At 33.5% G+C, this 14,434-nt stretch overlaps 3 protein-coding genes across 3 annotated transcripts; all 3 read left to right on the forward strand.

Moving 5' to 3' along the window:
- Positions 1-1,805: 1,805 nt before the first annotated feature.
- Positions 1,806-5,704, forward strand: LOC143625939 (ras-related protein RABC2a-like). Its single transcript, XM_077096150.1, has 6 exons — positions 1,806-2,097; positions 3,714-3,782; positions 3,868-3,933; positions 4,563-4,684; positions 4,779-4,907; positions 5,235-5,704. Exons 1-6 carry the CDS (start codon positions 1,890-1,892, stop codon positions 5,343-5,345), a joined length of 705 nt encoding a protein of 234 aa, XP_076952265.1. The 5' UTR covers positions 1,806-1,889; the 3' UTR covers positions 5,346-5,704.
- Positions 5,705-6,424: 720 nt separating this feature from the next.
- LOC143625940 (monocopper oxidase-like protein SKU5) lies at positions 6,425-10,904 on the forward strand. The gene is made up of 6 exons (XM_077096151.1): positions 6,425-6,753; positions 6,936-7,316; positions 7,906-8,023; positions 8,106-8,466; positions 9,904-10,272; positions 10,583-10,904. Exons 1-6 carry the CDS (start codon positions 6,625-6,627, stop codon positions 10,902-10,904), a joined length of 1,680 nt encoding a protein of 559 aa, XP_076952266.1. The 5' UTR covers positions 6,425-6,624.
- Positions 10,905-12,623: 1,719 nt separating this feature from the next.
- Positions 12,624-14,157, forward strand: LOC143625941 (kunitz trypsin inhibitor 5-like). The gene is made up of 2 exons (XM_077096152.1): positions 12,624-13,068; positions 13,774-14,157. The coding sequence occupies exons 1-2, from the start codon at positions 12,715-12,717 to the stop codon at positions 14,089-14,091; spliced, it is 672 nt and encodes a 223-aa protein (XP_076952267.1). The 5' UTR covers positions 12,624-12,714; the 3' UTR covers positions 14,092-14,157.
- Positions 14,158-14,434: the final 277 nt, after the last annotated feature.

A 14,434-nucleotide genomic window follows, 5' to 3' on the forward strand; every position in this document is an offset into this window, starting at 1 on the left:
GGACGAAAACGGGTAAATTTACATTACCACGCAAACAGTGGCCTTGGTGATAAGCGACTGATAGGTGAAATTGGTAGTCTGGACAACAATAATGGCTTTGGTGGCGGCAATGCCCACAAGATGGCAATAAGTGTTTGTAGTGGTTGTTAGGTGATGACGGTGACGACATATTGGTGATGGTAGTGGCACGTAGTGAAGATGGGGCAACAATGACAATTACAAGTGGCAATCTTGAACCAAACCACTTTAAATGGGTTAATTTGGATTGGTTTAAAAATTATATGAGTTAGTTTGGGTCATAGATTTTAACTAAATGAGTCAAATGGGTTATTTGAAATTCAATCTCTTATTTTCGAGTAAAACTTGGTCGACAAATTTAAAGATATGAGTCGATGTGGGTTAATGTCTTAAGGAAAAGTGGCTGGTTTGGGTTGAAACGGGTTTTGGATTGAAACGAGATCGGTTTAGGTTTTGGCTCGGATGAGGTTTTCTGCCAACACGAGTTTTTGCATTTGACGGGTTGGGTTTTGGTTTCTTTCGAGTTTTCACACTAGACGAGTCGATTTCGGTTTTTTGTTTCGTTTTGGTAAGGTTTTTTCAGTTTCATTTATGTTCAGTTTCAGTTTTTTAGTTTTCGTTTTGATCTTTTTTCGGTTTTGATCAATTCGGTTCAGTTTTGGTTTTTGTTTCGTTTTCGTCGAGTTTTCGTTTTTTTATGAACGAGGACAACTGAAGAAACATTTTAGTATTTTTATTTTTTTCGTTATTTATTTATATATTAAGTTATGATTTTTTTTATTTGTTTTAAGGGTTTTTTATCTTAATAAAACCCTAAAAAAATTAATAAAAAAATATAACGAAAATTATAAAAAAAACAAAAAAAAAGTAAAAAAATAAAACGTTTCGTCCGTTGTTTTCGTTGAACAAAAAAAAACAACCCGAAACCCGTTTTGACCTGGACCTGTTCTGGCCCGAACCTGTTGACCCTAACTCGTTCCGACCCGAACTAAAACAATCCTTTTTTAATTAACCCATTCCAACCCTAACCTGTTTCGACCCATGACCTGTTTCAACCCAATCCAACCCATTTGCCACCACTAATGACAATACAATGTTAAGTAGTTGATAATAGCACTGACACTGGTCATGTCATTGACGTTGTGACTAACACCAATGGCGGGTGATGTTGATCCCTATGATCGGTTATAAGTTAGCTACTTTCATATGGGTGACATTAATAAATCTCTTATAACCCAAAGTAACCCAAAGTAATCGAGTTTATCATGATAATCACATGTAATAACCCAAAAGTTAGATGCATAATTGGTTTGTTTAGCCCATATATATAAGCATGATGTATAAAGTAATTAATAAACCATTCAAATTTCGAAACTTATTTAAGGGCTGTTTGTTTACATCTGAATGAAACCATTCAGATGTAAGCATATAATTCATTCATACTTCAGACAGTTTGATTCCAAACAGAAAAACATCTGAATGGTTAAAGTTATGTCTGAATTATTCAGACTTATTTTTGTTACTGAATGGGACAGAGACTCATTCAGATCTTAATGAACCAAACAGCCTCTTAATTAGTTGAAAAGAAACACCAAAAGGCTCTTTACAAATAATTAAAAGGTCTACAAAGAAATAATCAAATACTTCAAGGACCACCCACCAATTAATATTCCATAACACAAATAAACTTTTTTTAAAAAAATGAAAAATTTAACCCGCCAAGACCCAACAGTTTCCTCCATTTGTCTCACCAATAATACTCTCTAGAGAGAGAGAGAGAGAGAGAGAGACAGACAGACAGCAAGAGAGAGAAACAAACAAGCCATAATCAATATTCAAAATCTTTTGAATAAAAGTTTGGTTTTTTTAATATGGGTTCATCGTCTCCATCAGCAACACCATATATGAACAATGGAGAAATCAAAGGCAGCTTCAAAAGATCACAGATCAGTCCCACCAGTTATGATTATTCTTTCAAGATTCTGGTTATTGGAGACTCAGGTGTTGGCAAAAGCAGTCTTCTTTTAAGTTTTATATCTAACTCTGATGACCCTTGTCAAGATCTTTCTCCTACTATTGGTAAATATTCAGTTTCAATCATTTTTATGTATCTATATTTGTATATCTATATTCTTGTTAGTTATAAGGTTTCTTGAATTTTTTAGATATTTATGTATATGAGTTTTTGTATTTTAGTTGATATTTTCATTTGATTAGTTTTATAACATTAAAGGGTGATTCTTTAGCTTTGATCATTTGGTTGATGTATAAATTCTTATTGATTTGAATTTCAAATGTAACCATCTATATATCTATATCCTGTTTATTGAGTTATAGGTTTTTTTTATATAAACTTTTGTGATTTTAGGAGTAGATATGATTAGATGGTATACACTGTTTACACTTGTGTGATTGAATTTTTTAGAAATTTTTTATTATAATTAAGCAGTTTATAAGGTTATATGGTAATTTTTTTAGCTTTGATCTTTTTTGAGTGATGTTTCTTATGATTTATTTATAAATTTATATCTATATATCTATATTCTTTTTACTGAGATAGGATTTTTTTTAAATATTAATATAAAATTTTGTGATTTTGGGGATAGATAAGACTAATTGATAATTTTTTGTATTTGTTGTTCAGAATAGTATAGATATACCTTGTTTCCCACACACTTATGTAATTTGATTCTCTTGAAAATTTATATTACAATCAAGCAGTTTATAAGATTAAATGGTGATTTTACACCATTGATTTTTTAGTTTATGTATAAATTTCTATGATTTATTGGAAATCTATTATCAATATGTGTATTTGTACACTTTAGAATTGCGAAAACTATTTAAACACTAACATTTATTGATTTGAATTTGACATGGTTTTCGCGATTTTCTACTTAAAACTGGTTATGTATTGGACGTGTATATGAGACTGGTAGGGCACTGCTATAATATTATGGGAAATCATTTACCAAAAAGCATTTTTATTTATTTATTATTATTATTATTATTATTATTGGATTTTTTTCACTCTATCTGGGATTTTCTTACCCAGATACTCTTTAAAACTATTATTAAATTTGGATTTACCCTACCACAACAGTATGTTCTTGATATTTCATCTAGATATTGATCTTTTTTTGTTTCTTGTTATAATTGTTTGTGTTGGATCCATGGGCTTTTATGGGAAACTCACTGACAACCCATGTTCTCTAACTTATCATTTTTTTAACTTTGACCTTATCTTTTATCCAATTTCAGCTATAAAAACTATCTTGTCATCCTTTTGTTTTCTTGTTCATGAATACTCATCATAAAATAAAACATGTGTATCAATAGTGTTGTTATCTTTATTCTTTAGTCATGTGAATAGATTCAATCAAAGTTCCAATTTTTTTGTTCTTTAAATAAAATATGAGTATTTGCATGTGGTAAGATGATTCCAAGATTTGATTTTTATTATATGTTATGACAGTAGACTACAAAAAGGGTCCCCTAAATTAGGATTTTGAGACAAAAGCTCATGATGTATGCTTATATGTTCCCATTTAGATAGTCTTTTTGTGTTTATTGGTATAATGTGTCATGAATCATTTGTTATAATATTAGGCATGCACACATGGTCTTTGATAAAAATGGCACACAGATTTTAAACCGTAATTAACCGAATGTGAATAATATCTGTCAATTTCCAGGGGTGGATTTTAAGATGAAGATGCTCGCAGTTGATGGAAAACGACTGAAACTAACCATTTGGGATACGGGTAACTATATATAATCGTTTTTAAGATTATTAGCTGCTAATTGGTGGAAAAAAAATACCATTTTTGAACGGGTGTTGTGCTGCAGCGGGACAAGAGAGGTTTGGGACACTAACAAGCTCATATTATCGAGGATCACATGGAATCATTCTTGGTATGCCATTGAATTAATTTACAACTTTAGAATGTTATAAGATGATTAACAAGAACTTTAAAGGGATGGTGTAGTGGTAAACAACTGATTTAGATTTAAATCAATCTTTGGCTGGTTCTTGCCTATAACTCCTTGAGTTTTAACTAGGGGTGTAAATGAGCCGAGCGGAGCCCGGCCTCAACCAGGCTCTAGCTTGGCATGTTTATTATTTATTAATAAATTTATACACAGTTTTGTTATAAGTTTTATATATAACGTAATATATATTATTTAGTCATTTTTGCCATGTTTTTATATATAATAATAACTATTATTATATAAATATATACATAATATATTAAACAAAAACTATATAAATAATAGGCTCGCAAATTGGATTGTGCTTGATAAGTGAAACTTTGGCTTGGACTCGTGTATTGTTCAAGCTTAATTTATAGGCTTGAGCTCGTTTAAGCTTGGCTCGATTCAAGCTTTTAGCAAGCCAATATTGGGTGACTTGGTCTGTTTACATTCTTAGTTTTAACTGGTTCCGTTAATTGGTTGGGAGGGAGTTGTTTGAGTTTTCTAATAACGGGTTCTCATGGTTAAAATGAAAGATGATTAACACTCGTTATATTTGTGATATTCAGTTTATGATGTTACTCGAAGAGAAACCTTTACAAACTTATCGGAAATATGGGCTCGAGAAGTTGATCTCTACTCTACAAACCCTGATTGTGTCAAGATTCTAGTTGGAAACAAGGTCGATCGGGTGAGTTTATGAACCAAAAATTTTGCACTTTTTTTTTATTATCAATCTTTATCAACCAATTAACCCGTCTCACGATCATGATGACACATTTCAGGATGTTGAGAGGGCTGTAACGGTTGAAGAGGGAATGGCTCTTGCAAAAGAACATGATTGTTTGTTTTATGAATGCAGTGCTAGAACAAGAGCAAATGTACAACAATGCTTTAAAGATCTTTCTTCAAAGGTGCATACATGTTTTCATGTTTTATTTTTTAGCGAGTCGGATTAGATAAAAGAACTTGGTTAAAAGGGTAATCGGTCAAACGGGGTCAGACATGTTGAAAGTCTCTCAAAAGTGTATTTCTATAGCATAAAACTTTCCAAATCATTTTCTTGAAAAGATCAAATTTTTTGCAATCAATTTATAAGTTTAGAATTTTTAGAAAAAATTGAGTCAGCCCATTCTGACCCGTTTTCACCTCTACAGACATTTACCTGTTTTGAGCATAACTCATTGGCCCATTACTTAACCTGTTCGTGTTTGACTGGTAAAAGTTTTGATATTGTGCAGATACTGGATAAACCAGGTCTGCTTGAACAAGGATCAGTAGTAGTGAAGAGACAAATCTTGAAGGAGAAGCAACTTTCCATAAAAAAAAGAAGTGAAAACTGTTGCTCTTAATTGGAAGCGTGTCTTATATGGTTCTTTTTTTCCTTTCTGATGTTTGACTCGAGATGGTCAAACCTGTTGCTGCATTTTCTATGGTCAACCAGGATATGATGCTTGAAAAGAAGTTGGGAGTTATTGTATAATGCTTTGTAGGTTAAAATTGCATAGGTATATGTTTTTTATTTGTTGAATCTTTTGTCGCGGTTTGGGCTCGTTAAGAGTTCACTTTGAAGTTTTGAACGGTTTCGGTTTATGATGTCCGAATGAAAGCCCCGGTATGGGATGGCAGTAAATAGTTATGTATTATCTTATCGTGTTTTTTTAGTTATACGATGTTTTTGAAGTATATTTGATTTGTTTGCTCATAAATCTATCAATGTGCTAATAGATCCTAACTCCAGAGACAATACAAAGGTTGACATTTGAGATCAAATTTTTAAAATTTTACTCTTGAAATGAAATAAATTGATTCTATTCAAACTTTCACATGTTTTTATACAGTATAGATATGTTGACTTCTCAGGTCAAACTATGTATTTCCAAAATAAAAATGATTTTTTTTTTCTTTTTGCCACCTTTTAGGTAGAGATGATAATGGGACTTTTATTTATTTTATTTTTCAAATATATGTTCTGCTATTTTAATTTTTATAAGTTTTATTACTCAGGAAAATTATAAATATATAAACTAAATATCAGTGAATTAGTTAATCGATTTTTTATTATCCAAGAATAAAACAAAATAAAAATAAAAATAAATGTTTACGGGTGACCAGATATACATGTTTTGTGTAATAGGGCCCGGCTATCACAATATAGTGTAATACCATACCTGTAAAAAATTCAAAAGTAATCCCATACCCGAATACTTGTCAGTTGTCATTGCCAGTTGCCCGTTGGGTTTGGGTTCGTTCGCATCCCTACTTTTAGATCGTAGTAGCGATTCCATCAAGATTTTCTAAGAATTCCCATCAACTAAAAAAAGACTTGAGCAGGTCAAATCTTGATATAATCTTGTAACCATGGCTTTTAGTTACATGACAACATAAACAGATGGCTAAATAGACTGTTGTTTAAATCATAGATATTAACTTACTAACATCTAGACATATATAAAATGACAAGAAACAGTTGGTTCTTCGTATGCCGATGGCGATATCAACTAAACTGTCAAAACCAAAGTAGTTTTGTCTTGTGAGCTTAATCAACCTTAGTGCCTGCAGGCATGCATACAAAACCTCAGTTCCATCACCACCCTTGTTACATAGACCACATATGCACCTTTTGTTCCTATGCAACTCACAATGGCTTCTTTGGTATGGTCCATATTAGCTTTTCTCGTGGTTTTACTTGCGACAACAAACTCGGAAGTCATAGATCTACGTTGGGATATTGATAGTGACGATACATTTGGGCAACCGGTAATGTCCCGTTAATCAGTCTTTAATGTTTGAATAATCGTGTCTATATACAATGTTTCTTAGGTAACTTCTGTCACTTAAAAATCTATATGCATTTAGTATTATATATTTCAGACAACGTTGGTGTTCTTTTATATTTTATTATGTTATGTTCATTGATAGTGTTCGTGTGTTTGCGACAGGTTATAACCATTAATAGCCAGTTCCCGGGTCCTCTTATTAACGCCACGACCAACGACATTGTTAAAGTAACCGTTTTCAACTATTTAGACGAACCCCTTCTTTTCACTTGGAATGGTATTCAACAAAGGCTTAACTCGTGGCAAGATGGAGTTTCCGGGACTAACTGTGCCATTAAACCAGGCACTAACTGGACTTATGCATTTGTAGTTAAAGATCAGATTGGTACTTTCACTTATTTTCCTTCTATCAACTATCAAAAACTTGCGGGAGGGTTCGGGCCCATTCGGGTCAATAATCGTATTGTCATCAATGTCCCGTTTGCAAAACCCGAAGCCGAGTTTGATCTTCTCATCGGTGACTGGTTTACCGCGGATTATAAGGTACAACAGTCTATATTTAACCAACCCTTTTAGAAAAATCATCAAAATAGCCATTTTAACCAAGAAAACAAGCAGAATAGTCTTTAATGTTTTAAAGTATCAATCAATCAAGACACGACATGTGTCGTTTTGGGGCAATAGGTTGGATCACTTTCGCTTTGTAGATTTAACATAGCACGCCAAGTTTCCATTTGGCGCGACAAATTTCCATCTTTGGTCATTTTCTTAATTATAAAATAAAAAGTCGTCAAGACTATTTTGGTAATTTCCCTTATCTATATCACTACTAGAAAATTGACTATCAAAAACAAAAAAAATTCTGACAGAATGACCGATCATTGGTTACCGACGAATCAATGACATCACAATAATATTTTAAAAAGAAATTAAATTAAATCTTTAAATCCGACCGGGAATGATAAATCCCTAAGAAAAATACAAATTATTTGAGATAAGATTTCGTCCCAGACTTTTCAGCAGTCACTTAGTAAGAAGGTATGTGCGACGGACCTTCACTTATTCCGTCACTATATTCATCTTATCTATAATTTTATAGTGTACTTACATTTTATCTTGTTTTCATGTAAAGGTCATTAGGTCAAATCTTGAAGCTTTAACCGAGGTTCCCGATATGATGTTGATCAACGGAAAGTCGCCTTATGGGCATTCGAAATCAAAACCTTACGAGTCTGTAGAGGTCACTAAAGGTATACAACTTTACATGACAGTTAAATATAAATAACGTGTCAACTCTACTATTCTAAGGCTTCTAATGCTCTAAAACTTTAGGTAAAACATATAGATTCAGAGTATCCAATGTGGGAACTACATTGAGTTTCAACTTCAGGATTCAAAACCACAAGATGCTGTTGGTTGAGACCGAAGGCTCGTACACGAACCAGACAACGTTGGACTCTCTAGACGTGCATGTAGGACAGTCATACTCGGTTCTAGTAACTGCAGATCAAGATGATGCTGATTACTACATTGTAGCAACTCCTAAGATGTTAAACACATCAGATGATAGCCCGCTTGTGGCTAAAGGCGTGTTGCATTACACTAAATCGAGTACTCGTGTTAGTGGACCGATCCCCACTGGCCCTGACCCATGGGACATTGAGTTTTCAGTAAACCAGGCAAGATCAATCAGGTAAATAAGTGAAAATTTTAAAACCACTTTAAAAGTATCGGTGTGTAATATTTTCTTTTCATTAATAGGGGTGGCAAATGTGACCAGTTAGGGTTGATATAGGCTGAAGTAAAATGTATAATGGGTCACTATCATCGTACTCAGTATATCCCACCAATAGCAAAGCTATGGTAGGGTCTGAGGAGGGTAAAATGTAGACAAACTTACCTCTACCCTTTAGGAATAGAGAGGCTGCTTCCGGTGAGACCTCCGGCTCGATAGTAGTTTTGCATTAAGCCTTGGACATAAGGCACATAACACTCAACCATCGGGACACCGCCGATTGGTGCATGTACCCTTGTCTTTCGGCTATCAACGCCACCACATGATGCCTGATTAACCTTCCGCCACTTTTAACGTTATTTTCACGATATTAGTAAAATAACGTCAAAATTAGTGCTATTTCACTTTTGCCCACCCGAGGGTTCACACATATATACATTATATGCATGAACCGCAAGCAGGGTGATAAAATGTATAATGGGTCAGATTGGGTCAAACTAAAAGAAGAAAATTGTTGAATGAGTCAGAATGGATTGAGATATCAAAACCCCTTAGAAAAAAATTCAAATAAATATTAAAAATCATAAATCAAAATATAAATAAAAAAATAATAATGTAAAAAAACTAAAAAGTTTCATCCATTGTCCGCATTTGTAGGAGAAAAAAAATATAAAAACCTCAAGAAATATCAACTTTCTGACCCATTCCAACTTTTTCCTTCCTTTAGTTTAACCAATTGTCCAATTCTGACCCATTATACATTTTACATCAACCCTTTAACAGGTCACATTTTCCACCCCTAACTGGAAGCCAACCCTTTTTGAGCTCAAAGCGAACAAAAAATAATAACGCTAAAGCTGAATAACTAGTAGTGGTGTGTAGGTTGGTATTGAACTCAACAACTGAAAACAGAAAATTCAGTTTTTGCGTTTCTAAAAACCGTTCGTTTTGGAGTTTTCGGTTTTCACAATGGTTCGTTTTGGGTTTTGGGGTTTTCGGTTTTCACAATAGCGTTGCAGCTTGTTGCACGTTTACCCATTATCCAGATGTAGCTCGGTTTGTGTTTATATGTCAAAAGTTATAAAATTCAAAAGTTTTTGCTAGAAAATTTTGGGCCTAAACTGGCCCAATGTAGTCAACATGGGGCTTGAAACTTTAGGGTAATTTCTTTTGTTAAATAATATTAAACGCCTTGAGGTTGGTGATCTAATGACAGAGACAAACTCTGCTAATCACCCGTAAGTCCCATGCGCAAGTCCTAAGGAAGTAAGAAGAGTAAAAAATTTCCTGGTCTAAAAAAAAATAATAATAACTATAAGGAATAAACATCTAAAACCATAAGTGCTCTTTAGAGGTTTCAAAATCTTTGAACTAATGTGTTCGGTTCTTAAACAGATGGAATATGACAGCAGGAGCAGCACGGCCTAACCCGCAAGGGACATTTAACGTGACTAACGTGACCATATCGGAAACGATCATCCTTCACGGATCGCAGGCCAATATTAGCGGCTCGTACCACTACGCGGTCAATAACATATCATATTTCACACCAGATACACCATTGAAACTGGCTGATTATTTCGTCAACGGGTCTGGAGTTTACCACCTAGGTGAATTCCCGATCCAGTCCATCAAAGACGAGGCCGCCTTTGGTGTTTCGGTCGTGAATGGGATTCATAAAGGGTGGCACGAGATCATCTTCCAAAATGATCTCACTTTAATGGATTCTTGGCATTTAGATGGCTATGGATTTTACGTTGTCGGGTAAGTGCTGATCAAACTTGAGCTTTTACAACAAATAAGGCAAATCGAATTCTAATAGTTTAAACTATAATTCATTGGTCAATAATAATCTATACTGTTAATGTGACTAATGACACTTGTAACATTAAGTTCCGTTGTTAATCACAAACAATTTACTTTTTTTTTAATCACAAGTAAAATGTTACAAATTGTTTTTAAGAAAAATATATAAAAATTAAGGGCAGTCCGATTTAGTGATTGCCCTATTTGGTATATTGTAAGTATATATTATTATCAATCAATAAGTCATAGTTATTATTTTTTTTTTCAGTTTTGGTGATGGAGAATGGACACCGGAATCTCGAAACACCTACAACTTGTATGATCCTGTGGTTCGTTCCACCGTCCAAGTGTACCCTGGATGGTGGACGGCGGTGTATGTTTTCCTAGACAATCCTGGAATGTGGAACTTGAGATCACAACATTTGAAACGTTGGTATTTGGGACAAGAGTTGTATATTCGGGTTCATGATGATGATCCTAACCCGGCTAAGGAAAACCCTCCACCAGAAAACCTGCTTCTATGCGGTGTGTTTGGTGGGTCGGGAGCATGGGCACCGAGTGGTGCACCTGAGCCTCAACCGGGATGGTGATTACTTATTAGAGTGACAGGTTATGATGGTGCATGGTTTATAAGCATATAACTCCTCTTCGCTAGCAATAATGTGTCTCTGAAATAAAACGGATGATAATATTTGTATTTTCTTTAATTAAAATTGTTAATTATAAGAAAATAAAATGACAATTTATTAAGATTCTTTATTTTACATACAAACAACTCACAAAAGTTTATATGTAAATATTCTTTGACCCAACCAAATACATATATCAATTTGGAGGTTTTTCGTTCTTTACCTTCAATATTGCGTTGGACATTCTTTATGTAATGAGTTTGTAAATTAACGTTAGGTCTTTTAAGCTAACGGATGTTAAATTACTTGTAAATTGACATGTTAGACGACCAACATGTCTTCATATTTATAAAAAAAGTAACTAAGAATAAGAAGATAACCTTTTATAAAATCAACATATTGTTGTGAAAAACCATTTAAGTTATTAATAATATTTACAAATTTGTCCTTTTGAATATAATGGATTGACTAAACATTCTAATGGCCAAGATTAGTTTCTAGTACTTCTTGCATATATATGTGTTTGTGTATGTCATACTTTCTGATATTTACAAACATTTAATTACTTAATACACTTGTTAGTACTAGTTGATCATCGAATGATGACCCAAGCTATGATCTTGGTACCCTTCTAGCGGGTTTATATGATTACAACTCTACTTATGGAATGAAAAGAATTTAAAGAATGACACAACACAACCACCCTTCAAATCAAAAGGGTATAAGAATTTAAGTTAGTTGTAGCCCCTACAAAAATATATCCTTTTAGAGACATTAATTTTTGTAGGGTATAAGAATTTAAGTTCTATTGGGAAAAAACAGAATACACAAATCTTGAAGTAGCACTAAATGTGGGCACATGCATGACCAATAACTTTTAACAAAATATCTCTTTTCCAAACCGTATTTCTTATTATTATATGATCTAATTTATATTTTCTTTTGCCTTCAAGTATGTGACAAATATCATGTTATGGTTTGGTTAGTTTAAGCGATACGTAGACGTCACATCATTATCATGTAGTTAGTGAGTTTTTACTAACCAACTCAAAAAATAAGTGTAATGAAAGGGGTTATATAAGTTAAAGGTGCTCCATCCACCTCCGTAACACTTAGAGGCTGTTTGTTTACATCTGAATGGAAGCATTCAGATGTAAACATCTGATTCATTCAGACTTTAGACCATTTGGTTCCAAACAGAAAAACATCTGAATGGTTAAAATTAGGTCTGAATTATTCAGACTTGATGTTGTTGCTGAATGGGACAGATGCTCATTCAGATTTGAATGAACCAAACAGCCCCTTAGTCTACTTATTATATAGATAATTTTGTATGAAAATTAGGTTTATGATTATCTTTATATAATGTATCTAAATTGTATCTATGCAGACACAAGTTTAAATGTTCTAACAAATAAATAAAGACGTTTACACACATTCATTTCAATATAAGCAATAATAAGTTAAGAACTAAAGGAATTAAACATTATAATACATTTATACGTAACCTTTTAAACAGGATACATAGTCGTTTAGATAACCGCCACACTTTAAATATAGCACATAAGACTTTTAATGCATATTATTTTTTTATGATTTGAATGTGAATATTTATAAACAAAAAAACTATGATAACTTTAATCATAAATGATTAAATTCACAATTGATAACACCATATCCTTCTATAAATACCAAGAATTTCCATGTTTGTGTTCCTCAAACTGGCTCTTCTAAAGACACTTTTATAATCATTCTTAATTATCTTATCCTCATGAAGACAACATTGTCTTTGGTTTCCTTAAACCTCTTCATCTTCATCACCACACACTCACTTCTGTCAACAGCTTCCGACGTAACATACGACTCCGCCGGCAACAAGCTTCTGAAGGGTGTCCCTTACTACATCTTCCCACTCCTCCGTGGCACCGGAGGCGGTCTCACTCTTTCCCGGGCCAACAAAGACGCATGTCCACTTGATGTCACACAAGAACCTTTTGAGTTCAACTATGGCGTCCCATTCATCGTTACACCTATCATTTTCGATGAAACTTACATTCGTGAATCGTATCCGGTTTCCATTGAAGCAAGTTTTACAGACCCATGCCAGGGATCCAAGACATTGAAGGTTTGCATGTGTCGGTTTTGGGTTAACACTGAAACTTTCGGTTTTAGAAAACTGTTTGGTTTCATTTTTTTTTATTTTACTAGGGTTGTTCAAATAGCTTGCGTATCGAAGCTTGCATGAATATGGCTATATTGTAAACGAGCCAAGCCGAGCCTAAGCTAGCTAGCCTTGGCTCAGCTCATTAACTCATAATATTTAACTAAAAATCATTTTACGTATACTTTATGATTTATACATGGGCTTGAAAAAATCTAAACAGGATAAAATTGGTCCAAAATAATTAATTTTAGCCTAAATAAAATTAGCATAAAATAATGAATTTGAACCAAAGCTTTTGGCTAAAAGTATTCATTAACCATTTACTAATAAATACTGATCTAAAATTTTTTATCCAAGTATTTAATGAGTTTTGTTTTATAAACGCAATAATAAACATGTGATGAATTAAATAAGTGTATCCGATGTGTTGAATTTATACTAGTAGCTCATTTGAAGGATCCGTTAGTGATTAAAAAAAACCACTATAAACAAGTTTAGTGTGGTTCGGTTCAGTTTTGAAAAACGCATTACTGAAAACGAACCTACTTTTTAGTTTTCAAAAACAAAAGAGAAAGACAAAAACCGAAGCGCTAGTTATTAGTATGGGTCGGTTATCTTGGTTTAGTTTTGATTAATGAATCTGTTTTTTCATACTCGTACTTGAAGCTATCATCGTCGGAAGTTGTCGCAGCAGCTGCTGCTAAAACTGTTAAGACCGTTACTGCCGGCGGTGAGTTGAACACACAAGAGAGCTGTTTTCAGTTTGTGGAAGCCGATGTGATGCCGGGAACGAGAAGTTACCAGATCCAGTTATGTCCGTTTAAATGCGGTTCGAACAGCAGTACCAGTCTTAGTTGCTATAATATCGGACTTGTCACAAATTCGGACGGCAAGACGTTTCTTGGTCAGACCGATGCTTTGTTTCCGGTTGTGTTTCAGAATTCTTTTGGCAATTCCGTCCAAACTGCTGTCCAGTCTGAGTAGAGTGTTCAATTGGTGTTTTGTGTTCGTCGAGTTTGTGTCTTGTGTTAATGCATATTCATTTGTCCATTATGCAAAAGGTGAATAATTTTGTATGTTGTTGATCGTGATGAAATAAATTTGCATGATATCACTTAACAAAGTTGTTAAAATAATTCTGATTACGTTATATCTTTAATAAAAATGAAGTAGAAACTAGTAGCAACCAAAATAGAGTTAAATTTCGGCTTGTTGCTACGAAATATTGCTTTGAATTCTTTCATGGGAATTCAAACTAGAGCAATCGGTTGAAAAAATGCACAAGTATTGCCAAAGTAATTATAAGTTTTATTAAAAGAGTACATGT

This window comes from Bidens hawaiensis, unplaced genomic scaffold (genome assembly GCF_021521415.1).
Source record: "Bidens hawaiensis isolate Kalapana, Puna unplaced genomic scaffold, B.hawaiensis_p1.1 tig00004269_1, whole genome shotgun sequence".
In the NCBI taxonomy this organism is placed as follows: domain Eukaryota; kingdom Viridiplantae; phylum Streptophyta; class Magnoliopsida; order Asterales; family Asteraceae; genus Bidens; species Bidens hawaiensis.

What these genes read in the sequence shown, in the direction of transcription:
- LOC143625939 (XM_077096150.1), top strand. Translation starts at nt 1,890, where the DNA reads ATGGGTTCATCGTCTCCATCAGCAACACCATATATGAACAATGGAGAA. An exon ending in ACTAACCATTTGGGATACGG is followed by an intron (nt 3,783 to 3,867) that starts GTAACTATATAT and finishes GTTGTGCTGCAG; the next exon opens with CGGGACAAGAGAGGTTTGGG. An exon ending in ATCACATGGAATCATTCTTG is followed by an intron (nt 3,934 to 4,562) that starts GTATGCCATTGA and finishes TGTGATATTCAG; the next exon opens with TTTATGATGTTACTCGAAGA.
- LOC143625940 (XM_077096151.1), top strand. Translation starts at nt 6,625, where the DNA reads ATGCAACTCACAATGGCTTCTTTGGTATGGTCCATATTAGCTTTTCTC. An exon ending in ACGATACATTTGGGCAACCG is followed by an intron (nt 6,754 to 6,935) that starts GTAATGTCCCGT and finishes TGTTTGCGACAG; the next exon opens with GTTATAACCATTAATAGCCA. An exon ending in GTCTGTAGAGGTCACTAAAG is followed by an intron (nt 8,024 to 8,105) that starts GTATACAACTTT and finishes CTAAAACTTTAG; the next exon opens with GTAAAACATATAGATTCAGA.
- LOC143625941 (XM_077096152.1), top strand. Translation starts at nt 12,715, where the DNA reads ATGAAGACAACATTGTCTTTGGTTTCCTTAAACCTCTTCATCTTCATC. An exon ending in AGGGATCCAAGACATTGAAG is followed by an intron (nt 13,069 to 13,773) that starts GTTTGCATGTGT and finishes TCGTACTTGAAG; the next exon opens with CTATCATCGTCGGAAGTTGT.